Source organism: Lucilia cuprina, chromosome 3, assembly GCF_022045245.1.
Source record: "Lucilia cuprina isolate Lc7/37 chromosome 3, ASM2204524v1, whole genome shotgun sequence".
In the NCBI taxonomy this organism is placed as follows: domain Eukaryota; kingdom Metazoa; phylum Arthropoda; class Insecta; order Diptera; family Calliphoridae; genus Lucilia; species Lucilia cuprina.
Window position 1 is genome coordinate 27,240,085 of NC_060951.1, and position 13,218 is coordinate 27,253,302.

The 13,218-nt window shown below is 28.0% G+C and overlaps 1 protein-coding gene across 1 annotated transcript in view; it reads left to right on the top strand.

Moving 5' to 3' along the window:
• Positions 1 to 13,218, top strand: part of LOC111679453 (small conductance calcium-activated potassium channel protein) — a 319,785-nt gene that overhangs the window by 88,654 nt on the left and 217,913 nt on the right. Inside the window, 2 exon segments of the mRNA XM_046947022.1 lie at positions 5,897 to 6,907; positions 10,965 to 11,066. Coding sequence (XP_046802978.1) covers positions 5,897 to 6,907; positions 10,965 to 11,066 — 1,113 coding nt within the window.

Sequence of the window (13,218 nt, forward strand, 5' to 3'; positions counted from 1 at the left end):
AACCTCAATGTAAACAGTGTCTAAAATTTATTTAAAATTAAAGTGAAAAAAAGCTAAACATTCTTTGTTATACTCCCTAAAGACTGATAACCACCCTCTCTAAATTGAAGCAAGAAAAAAAAAAATTCATTTATTTTTTTAGCTAAAAAATTTTAAAAATGTTTCTACAACCGCAGTGCGACACATTTTTCCCTCCCTATATACACACACACACATACTCTTACACACTTTTAGCCATAATTGTACACTAACAACCATATTGCAAAACAGTTGTGGTCGTGTGTTGGACATACATTTTCACTTTAAAAGAATTTACATTAAAATACCAAAATGACATAAAGAAAGTAAAATCCTTCGTTCCCCACTAAAAAATATCTCTTTCTAAGCCAAGAAGACATACACTCGCATATACACTGAAAACATTTTTATGCAATTTTATGCTAAAATTGCATTTTTCACTAGACAGAGGGAGAAAATCAAACCAAGAAACAAATAGACAAAGAGGGTTAGAGTGATAAGAACAAAATAACAAAAGAATGCATAAAATAACTAGAAATAAGCTAATAAAGTATTGCTGTAATAAGCTCAACTAAATGAGAGGAAATAACATTAAATACATAATACGGAAATGCCAACAAACATTGACAATGTTTGAATATATACGCTTAACGGTTTGTATATGTATATGTATGAGTGGATGTGAGAGAGTATGGATGTGGCATAAACATTTGAAATGTCCCACTTGAAAGAATATATACATATATATTTTTTTATAATTTTTCCTTTATTGTGTATTATTGAATTTTATTGGACAATTAGTGGGTAAAAAAAAGAAGTGGAAGAAAGAAAACAGAAATTATTTCTTTATAAAATGTACAAAACTTTAAATGTCACTGATATTTTTGGTATTTAATTGAGCGTGACAACAGCAATAATAAGATTATAATATTACAAAGAATTTCGAAAAGTTTATATTAAGTGGAGAATTTATTGGAAATTGTTTAAAGGTTAAGTTTAGGTTATGTTGAAAGTAGGATTTATAAATTCGAAATATGTAATATATTTACGTTTCATATCGGGTATGCTGCTTTTTCATGGAAAATTTTTGTGGGAAAATCCGGAATAATCAGTGTTTCTGAAGAATGTTATAATAATGCTCACGAGATATTTGAATATAAGTTTGGTGAAAGCCTGGAATAGCCAAATAATGTTTTCCAGTAAAATTTTTCGTCCAATTTTTTGTAGTTGTGTCTGTAAACCTATGTCTCAACAACTCGTTGGACTCATCTCTTTCATTACGGATTAGAATTTGAAACGTATTTAAACCATTAAAATTTAATCGAAATTCGAACATTTTGTACCAACGAAGAATAAGTACCTTTTCATTCTGAGGGGACTTTTCATTGGACTCATCTCTTTCTCTATTGATTAGGATTTTAAAAATATTTGCTTTTCGCCCTCTTACAATTCAATACGATTTTATCAGCTGATATTATGTTTTTTTATATTCTAGTTGCCTGAAAGTATGTGAATCTTTGTTGGCACTACATTCAAACAAATCCAATTCAATCGTAATTCGATCAATTTGCATAAGAATAAGATCCGCTTGGCTATGAGTTCCACTTCACATCTTTTATTTCTTTCAATCGGAGGAATATCCGGCAAAATTTCAAAAGATTTGTGCTAGGTAATGATCATGACCCTACTTACACCTATGCAGTATGTTCGCTGAACTAAACAGTTATAATATTTGATTATAAAAGCGTAAGCTAGAATTGATCTAATTACGCTTTTACTTTGGGAAAATTAGTGTATCAAGATCATCTCAACCTTACTGATTCCACTACTCAGATTTATTAGAAGATGTTGGGATTTTGACAAAATTTTTTTTTGACCGAAATTCGATTAATTTGCATAAGAATACGAGCTTTTCTGCTATGAATTTCATCTCGCATCTTATATTCGGAATAAGGCAATTTGACTTTTTGTACTGTTCCGTAGGAGTTTTGTTGGTCTAATTTTATTGGATTTTCCTAATTTTATAGAATATTTTCTATACTTATATTTGTTGCTCCAATACATGCATTTGCCAGTTGAAAGCCTATTTAAATATTGTACACAGCTTTGCTGTGTAAAATTTTACAATAATATGCAAATTTTATAATTCAACTACATATACATATATATTTACATACTTATTTGTATAATAAACTTCGGTCCACCCCTTCCTATAAATCAGACAACTGACAAGCTAGTAACATTTTCTTGACTTTATTTATTAAAGCACATTAATAAGTAACCCCAAGTAATTGTAATTTAACATGCAAGAGTGCTATGAAGCATTTCAAAAAAAAAAAACTCCTCATTACATTACAAAAAACTAACCGGAAAAGTAAAAAAACCCAGCAAAACCTTACTTTGAAAAATTACTTACAAAAATAAAACAAAATAAAACCACTTCAAAAGTGAGTGAATTTCTTTTTAACTTTTGTTGAAGTGATGTTTATTGACTTCCAAAGAAGCGAAAAGAATCCAATTTTATTTTAAATTGAAGGTATATTTTTTACTGTAACTTTTTTTTGCATTAAATTAATTTTTTTTGGAGTTAATTAATAAATGTGTAATTTATTAATTTATATTAATATTATTTGAGTAAAATTAGTTGAATTCATTAATTTCAAAATTTCGCTTCCTAATTACTTCTAGAAAAAGAACATAAAAATTACTTCCTTAGAATGACTTCAGATGTAGTGAATTTGGAAGCAAATCAAAAGGACATCCTTTCTGTGACAAGCCTGTGTTAAAATTATCACTTCTTCAGGTCTATTTCTTTTTCGCTTCTTTGGAAGTTCTTTTTTTGTTGGGACATTTTAATTCATTATTAAAACACGATGATGACATTAGAGCAGCAAAAGGCAGAGTTTGAAAGAATACAAACTCTAACTAAATGTATATGTGTGTAAGCAAGCGTTCATAGTAGCACAAGAGCTCTCATTTTGGAGCTTTTTGCGTTTCACTGCATTAGAGGCAAGTACTTACCACACTTGCTAACAAATAAGGAGTTAAATAAGTACTGATCACATTCTTCCGCTAATAACAAGTTAAGCATGTAATGTAAATTTTTAGAGATTAAGCTACGTTAACAAAACAATTATATATAGTTCGTTTGTAAACAAAACGTTTTTGCTGGGTAGTTTTGCAAATGACTAAGTGTGTAAAAGTTTTTGCAACAATTTTACTGTATGTATAGAAATATGTATGTATGCAAAAATAACAATTCATTGTTTAATCCATGACACTATTTTGAATTGCAGTTAATTTTATATATGAATATGCACATGTAAATGTTTGTAAATCGTACAACATTCTCGTCCTTTTTTTTTTTGAGTGGCAACAATTTGCTTGTTCGCTTAAAACTATTTGTAATGTAAACACAATGTGTTATTTTAAAGGAGTGTTATTAGTCAAAGAAGTGCAAGAGTTTAGTTTTACGAAATAGGCAAAAATCTTACTTTTTCTTCACTTTCTAAAAGAGGAGACAATGTTCCAAAAGTTTAATATATACTTAAACCTATCAGACCAATAGTATAAACAAAGGAAACTTAATGATATTTTATTGAGACTAGACTATACTATCTAATAAACCGTTTTAATAGACTCCTTTTCACTTGATTTCTTTCCTTACAAATAATATGTGTATAAATAAGAAAGTTCTAAATGAACGGGACAGTGTGTGAGAGAGAGAGAGTGTGTGTGTATGTGTGTGGAAGTTCATGCGTGTGTAAAAGTTTAAGTATTTATGTACTTGTGGCCATAGTTAATGGCAAATAAGAATCTTAAGGATACTAAAATATACCACTTTATTTTCAAATATATTTATGTGTAAGAATGCTTTTCATTCTGCTATGTATATTATTGCTATCGTTGCATGCTACTCTCTGACATACAGACATTTATTAACTGCACATTCTTATCGCTCGAGAACAAGTAAGCGATGATGATACGAGTTGTGTTGAAAAAATACTGAAAATATATAGGTCAAGGAATGTAAATGTGAAAAGGAAGAAAAACATGCATAATTTTATGAAAAATACTGTATGCATAAGTTTGTATGTATATACAAATATGTATGAAGTATATGCATATATAAATATGTATGAAGTATATGACAGGGTGTATGTAATGCAAACATATTTGTCATGCATTATTTTGACGTACATTTTGTATTACACAAGTAAATACATACATATGTGTATGAATATGAAAATCATTATAGTTGAATGTTGCACAATTTTTTACAGTTTCATATTTACTTCAGTTAGCTATTCTCACTGTTTTATATAATGTTTTCATATTGATTTCGGTTATCTGTCTATAATGAGATTTCAGTTATCTACTCCAACTTCAACTCGTAGATTTTTCTAATATTTTAAACATAGAGTTATTGATGTTTCTCTGGGTTCTTATTTAATTCTAAGATGATACAGCCATATCCATCTGTCTGTCTGTGTGTGTGTGTGTCGGTCTGTCTGTATGTCTGCCTATCTGGCTGTCTGCCTATATGTCTGTCTGTTTGTCTGTCTATCTGTCTGTCTATCTGTCTGTCTATCTGTCTGTCTGTCTGTCTGTCTATCTGTCTATCTGTTCTTCTCTCAGTCTCTCTCAGTATGTCTGTGTGCCTGCCGACTTGTCTGTCTGTTCTTCTTTATGTCTGTCTTTATGCCTGCCGACCTGTCTGTTTCTTGTAGAATCCAAACAAAAAGAACTAAAGAGCTAAAAATTTTTACAAATATTCTTTATTTGAACAGTTTGTTATTAAAAAAATCCAGGCTTTCACCTAGCCCCATACAAGTGGATCTCGGAATTTCTGTTTTAAAATTGTTTCTATAGCAATAAAATTCGCCATTAAAAAGGATCAAGTCTAAACCGCTTGATGACATTAAAGGTGCAACGAATGCTTCACCTTCTTAATCGAAATTTGTTTCTATTTGTTTTCGAAATAGTATTTATATGGTGTCCCTTAAGTAAATCGTTACTATTTAGAGTTTATGTGTATTTTCACTTTTTGTCGAAGATATTATCGCTTTAATAGTTGTTCTATCCTCCTGCCTTTCATCTTTTGAGTTTTATGCGAGTTTTTGACAATATGAAACTCCTTATATCCAAGAGCGGACCTTTCAATTATAACGATTTTGAAATTAACGAACTCCTCTCTAAGCTTTTAAGGAGTGTTTCCGGACATTTTGTTTTAACCGGACAAAGATTTTCTCGTGCTGTTTCTTGGTTTTTCCATCGGTCGTTTCGATAAACGACCGATTAACCAAAATCATGTATGTTCGATAATGCAAGCTACTGCTTCCCAGAACAATAATGACTGGGTCATAAACACATTAAATTTCTTGACGTTTCCATCTGATGTTTTTTAGCTTATTATTAAGATTTGTTTTCAATTCGCACTCATCATTTTGCGCAGAAATTTCTATAAACACCAATGTTCAACTTGTATTTCTATAGGTGTTGTGCAAGTGTTCAGATTTATGTCGAAAAGTATACTCTTTCGACAACGAACTACTTCTCGTCCAAAAACATCAAATTCAATTTATAATTAAAAATCAGAAACACTTTGATTTTTTTCGTTTTAACGTAAATATAACAAAATGTTACTAATATGTAACAAAACCCTGTAATTGAGTTAATATTTCCTTTCTTTAAACTAAATCTTGATAATATTTATTTACATATTACAACTAACACTAATTGAAATATTAACGTATTACATATAACACGCAATTGTAACAATAAAAAAATACATTTACAACTAAACATTTGTTAATCATAAAAAACTTAATTAAATTAAATTATATACTAAATACTTTTACCTTTCGTTTACTTACAGATGTCAATGCAAAAATTGACTGATGCCACCACCACCACCAATTCGGGTTATGTCAGTTCTGAAGAAACCGATTCACTTTTGGTCTCGAATACACCTAAATGTAAAACGTCTGTTTTGCGACAAATAAAAATGAATTCCGCCAATGGACCAACAACGAACAATATGACTTCCACAGCATCGACAAAGCCGACGTTGATGCGACAGGATCGTACCTCAACATATCTAACCAGTCCACAGCTGTCACAACAAACACGTTTGGGTTCGGACGAGAGTGAACGTAGTGCCCATGTAGCCGATGATGATGTTGAACAGGGTCTTCGACCATCCACAGTGCCTGACATAGAAGTTTATCAAGAGGACCAATCGGATCACAATCAGAATCAAAAGCAAACAACAACACAACATCATAATCAGCAACAGAAACAGCAGCAACTAACGGCAACATCAACACCAGCCTCTGCGGCGCAGAGTCATCAATTGCAACAGCAACCAACCATATCAATAACGAATTTAAATCATGGCTATGAAGACAACTCGAATTTGGGAACATCATATCAGAATCTATCATCTAGCCCCATATCTCCGAGTGCCCAAACACGCTGTCGTGCCTGCAGAAACTGCAGTAGGCGTGCCTCAACTACACCCATATCGACAACAGGTCAAATGGATCGTTCAACTTCACGTGATAGTGTTAAAAGTGCCTTTCAACAAGGAAATCTGGGTAGTTCCCTAGTGCCATACGGCTCAAACAATGCCCTGCCCCTAAATGTGCCGCCGGTTTTGGTAACGTCTTCTCCAACCAACGGTTCCAGAATAATACGTCAAAGCTCCCAACCAGAATCCAGTAATCTGGCCATATGTTGCGGTGCTCACACCTCCTGTGGTCATTCCCACACCGTGCCTAATGTTTCCCTCAGACAATTGCGTACCGAACCAAGTCAAAGTGATGGTATTGCGGGTATAGCAGCTGATTCTTTAAGAATTAATGGTGGCATGCGACCATTTAAGCAGGTAAGTCCAAGTGTGGTTTTTATTAGCGTTTTATTTGGTTATATTACAATCCCTTAATGTTTAAATTTTATAAGAAATACTTTAAAAAGAAATGTTTAGACCCCCTCCCCTGTATAAACCTGACTCCCCTATTCTATTTATTTACTTTATGTGCTTTTGAAAAAAAATATATGATTTAAGAGCAGATTTTCTATTTTAACTTTAATTCCTGTGTTTATACCAAACAAATAAATATTGTTAATATATATACTTAACTTTATGTGTGTGTGTGTTTATGTACTTTTTATTGCCCAGACAACCAAATAATAGTCTTATTGTGTATAAAAATTAATTGTGTTAATTATCGTCGAAAACATAATATAAATCTCCCAAATATTATTATTAATTTTTTCCATAAAAAATCAAACATTTGCTGTTATACACTTTTACAAAATAATCGTCTTTCTATTTGTGTTTTCATTTTTTTATGTTTATTCTAAAAATACATTTAGATTAATTCTTTTACATACTTTTAAATTAAATTCTTTTACACATTTAAATATATTTACATAGTCTATGTGTAAACATGTATTAAATTTCCTTTCTATCCATATATTCCCACACAGACACATACAAACATATGTTTTGTAATTGTATTTATTTAGAAGACATTTTTTATGATGTATTATTATTGTTGTATTCGTATGTTTGTATTTTTTATTTCTTCGTACTATTAATAATTTTCTTCTTTTTTAGTACTCATTGCCATATGTTTTTAAAAATAAACTTAATATTAGAAAAGCTTCTTATACTTAATTCTTGAGATTTTTATCATCGTTGTGCCAACATTCCAAATACCATCATTAATTTTATATTCTTTCTATACATTGAGTTAGTTTGTGTATTAGAAGAGTCCTTTGTATATATTAAGTTATGACAAAAAGCCTAAAAAATGTTTTATTAGCAAAAGGATTCCTTTAAGATTACATATAGCAGATCGATTGAAATTTATTTATGATCTATAGGTTTTAAATGAAAATCTCATAAATAGTAATTATTGTGAACTTTCTTCCATTTCATTCAGTTATATATTTCATAATATTATTTTCTAAATAATTATATTAAGTATGTAGTAATTCATATTTGTGTATATCTGTGTAAATTTATTTGCCAACTGATGCATATTTTTAATATAAGTATTTATATGTAAGTGTTATCTTTTCATTTTCAATTCATCACTATCAAACAAATTTATTTTTATTGAAAATTCACATACATGCCAATAAAAACGATAGAACAAAATTATTATTTCATGAATTATTTGTATTTAAACTTAATTATATTAATAATCTATATCACATTTATAATGAATAACAATGTCATTAATTCATTACTTTTTGTGTGGATAACATTCGGTTTTTATATTTGTAGGGAGAATATAAAGTGCGAATTGAAATCAATTTGATTTTTATTTAAATTCATTAAATAATATAAATAAAAGAAAAGTCGTTAAGACTTTTCTGCAAAAAATTTTCGACAACTTTTAATTTCTTAAACAAAGTTATCGTTATGTTAAGTAAGCCATACAAAAATTTAACGCTTACTATCGGAAGACCAATAACTTTATTTTTTACGGAACAGTTATTGATAATTTGACTTATCTATAAAAAAAATATCGATTATTTGATTTTTCTGTAGAAAATTTACGGAAAATCTTACTTTTCTTTGAAAAAACTATCGACATCTAAACTTTTGATAGAAAAGTTATCGATAATTTCACATTTCTATAAACAACTACTGATAACTTGACTTTTCTATAAGAGAGTTATCAAAAACACGACATCTATAAAATATTATCAATAACTTGACTTTTCTATTAAACAGTTATCGATAACATGACATTTCTATGAAAGATTTATGGTTGACTTGACTTTTCTATAAACAAATAAACGATAACTTGACTTTTCTATAAATAAGTTATCGATGATTAGACTCCGTAGAAGAAGAATCGATAACATGCCTTTTTGTATAGAAAAGTTATCGAAAACATGACTTTTTTATAGACAAGTTATCAGTAGCTGTATTTGGTATAGAAAAGTAATCGATAGCTTCAATTTTCTAAAAAAAACATTTATCGATTAATTGACTCGTTTAAAGAAAAGTTATCGAATCCTTTACTCTTCTAAAGATAAATTATCTACCACTTGACTTTCCTTAATATTGATAACTTTACTTTTCCATAGAGCAATTATCAACAAATTGACATTTTACAGAAATTTTATCGATAAAATGATATTTCTACAGAAAAGTTATCGAAAACGTATTTTTTCTATAATATTACTTTTCGATAAGACAACTTTTCTATAGAATAGGTATTGCTTTTATTTTCTTTAAGAAAAAAAAAAATATTTTAACTTTTCTATAGATTAATTATAGATAGCTTGACTTTTCTATAGAAAAATTATCGATAAATTGACTTTTGTATAGAAATCATTTTGATATTTCGATTTCTCTTTAGAACTGACTTTTATGCAGAAAATTTAACGATAACTTCACTTTTCTATAGAAACGTAATTGTATAGAAAAATAATCGATAACTATAAAATTTTATCGATAACAAGACTTTATATAGAAATTCTATTGATAACTTGACTTTTCATAGAAATGTTATCGATAGACTAAACTTTTTTTATAGGAAATTAATTGAGGTCGAAACTTATAGATAACTTAATCCTAAATTAATTCTATGCAAAAGTTATCGATATCTAAACTCTTTTGTAGTGAAGTTATCGATGTCAACCTTTCTATACAAGAGATTTCGGTAACTTGACTATTATATAGAAAAAATATCAATTACAATACTGTTCTATAGAAAATTTATCGACAACTTGAATTTTCAATAGAAAAGTAGTCGATAACCAGACTATAGAATATTTTTTTACATTTTGCCTTTTTTATAAAAAACTTATCGATAACTTAACCTATCTATGAAAAAATTGTCGTTATCTTGACTCTTTTATTGTAAAGATATTGAAAATTTAATGTTTTAATTTAAAAGTTATTAAGAACTTTACCTTTTTTAGAAAAGTTATCGATAACTTGACAACTGTATTGTAAAGTTAACGATAACTGGACTTTTTGATAGAAAAGTTATCGATAATAAAAATTTTCTTTCGAAAACTTATTGATTACTAGACTTTATCAAAAAAGCAAATCACAAACATTTTTATAGAAAATTTATCGATAACTAGACTTTTCTATATTTAAATAAGTTTTCGATTACTAGGCTTTTATAGAGAAAAGTTATCAATAACTTCAATTTTTGATAGAGAAAAGTCTATAGAAAAGTCATCGAAAACATGGTTTTTTAATACAAAAGTTATCGAATACTTTATTTTTCTATAGAAAAATAAGGACCAACGTTATTTATAATATGTATTGTTTATAGAAAATTGTCGATAACTTGACTCATTTATAAGAAATAAAGAAACTATCACTAATAAGACTTTTCTATATAAAATTTTCAATAACTAAAGTGTGCATAGAAAATTTATTGTATTAATTTTTTAATTAATTTTATTAAAATTTATGAAACTTATCTTAAATTCTAAGAAAATCAACCTACTTTTATAACATTTACAATTCTACAAATCTGGTTTGTTTGGTCAATACAAAGTACAACATACACTTTTCCCAAAATATGTCCAAAATAAATTTTAATAAACAAATTCTTTCAACAACTTTTGTAAATAAAACATTTTCAAGCAATATAGAGCAACGATAAAATGCCTGCATTAGTATAAGTTTAAGACAACAAAATGAAAAGAAAAACAAATTACTTCCCCTTTTTAAACTTAATTGAAAAAAAAAAAACAAAACAAATTCTTTTAGCTAAAAATTTCGTATATCCTGTTACAAACTTTACCATCTTTCTGTATAAATATTTTTTGTTTATTTGTATTATAAAAACATAAAATTCTAATACTCTACTTTTCTTTTCTACTTTTAAACTGTAACAAAAGCTATTTTTTTTTTTAACATCACAAACTACTTACAAACTATAAACATTTTCCTTTAGGGTGTACTACTAATGCCCCGTACATTGTCCGAAAGCCGAAAATTGCGACTTCGAAGAGCTTTTACTGAGGCCACTAACGAAACACTGCAATGCTCAAAAATGGTATTTAAAATTGAATTGAAATTCTTTTTCCCCCCTCAAAAAACAAAACATTAAACATAATAAAGTATTAAATATTGTTAATACCTTGCATTTGCATTTAATGTCACAAAAAAGCAAAAAAAAAAATGTAATGAATCCTAAAAAAGACCCTTGTTTTTCTCTTTCTTGCTGTACTATGAATTGAGAAACTTGCATTTCCAAAAATTTCTCACCAACTGCACCAGTTATAAAGTAGAATTATTGTTTGAAATATTTTTTTTTTACTTTTATTTATTTATTATCCTGCATAAAATACAATTGTTTTACTACTGCTCCCACTTGTGTTACAATTGCAATAAATTTGCACTTGCAAGTATGAATGTACGCCTGACTGCCTTGTCAATATTAACCCCCTTGAACTATATTATACCACACTACATCTAAGTTTGTGCCCCCACCAGCCAGCCCCCTTAAAACGTTTTTCGTTATAAAAGTAATGCTTTTAATATTTTTTTAATTTTTTGTTTTTTTTTTTTGGTATGAAGAGAAAAAATAAAAAAGTTTCAAAAATAAAACTCATATGTAGTACTAAATATTGTATATACTATTGTGTAGTAAGTTCTGAAGTAAACAATTTATGCATGATGGCTTTAAATTATAGTTTTATATAAATATTTTATTCAATACAAAATTTTAAAATGTTATATTTGCTCTTTCCAGAAAAAAAATGTCATAAGTGCATATATGGGTTTAAATATAAGTATATGTACTTATGAACACAAAATTAGGGGTATTCATACTTATGTTTTAGCTTAAATAAAACACCTCTTTATTAGAATTTTTTTAAAATTTAACTTTTTTATGTTGGCGACCTGTTAGTCATTCTGTAGTAAAGTTATTGTCATGCTTTATAAATGATTATTATACTTTTCTGTAAGTAATCGATAACTGGACTTTCATATGGATGAGTTATCGATATTTTGAATTTTCTATAAATATGTTATCGATAACATGTTTTTGTTTTAGAAACGTTATCGAAAACATAACATTTTTACATCAAAATTTTGTATTTTCTTTAAAAAAATTATCGACTTTTAAATAGAAAAGTTATCGAAAACATGAGTTGTCTATAAAAACGTTGTATATAAAATGACTTCTTCTTTATACAGTTATCGATAACTGTATGTTTTTATAAAACCATATATCGTTAACTTTAGTTTTTTTCGATATCTAAGAATTAAAGTATTTTTTGTATAAATGTTATTAATATTTGACTTTTCTATCGGAAAGTTATCGATTTCTCGTAGAAAAATTATCGATTACTTAGCATTCTATTGAAAATTCATTGATAACTTAAAAAGGTTTTTATTAACTTGATATTTCTGTGGAAAAGTTATTGATAACATGATTTTTCTATAAAAAAATATCGATATTTTGATTTTCTATTGAAATACTATCTATAACTTGACTTTTCTATGGAAAAGATATCGATGACTTGACTTTTCTAAAAAAATGTTATCGCAGACTTGACTTTTGTATGCAAAAGTTATCGTAAATATGATTTTTCTATAGAAAAGTTATCGATGAATTAACTTTTTTTTAGAAAAGTTATCAATGTCTAGAATTGTCTACAGATAAATTATCGATGACTTGACTTTCGTATGGAAAAGTTATCGATTACCTATAGAAAAGGCATCAATACCTTGACTTTTCTATAGAAATTTTATCAATTACATGGCTTTTGTTCAGAAAAGTTTTCTTGACTTGTCCATAGACAAACTATCGATAACTTGACTTTTCTATAGAAAATTATCGATGACACATGACTTTTCTATAGAAAACTTTTTGATAACTTAATTTTTCTATAGAAAAGTTATCGATGTCTTGATTTTTTTAGAAAAGTTATTATTGTCTCGATTTTTGTTATCGTTGACTTGATTTTTCTATAAAAATGTTATCAATGACTTGACTTTTCTATAGAAAATTTATCGATAACTTGACTTTTCTCTGGAAAAGTTATCGATAACTTGACTTTTTTATAGAAACTTGAATTTGCTATATAAATGTTATCGATTACTCGATGTTTTTATAGAAAACTTATCGTTGACATGATTTTTCTATAGAAATGTTATCAATGACTTGAAATTTCTATAGAAAAGTTATCGGTAACTTG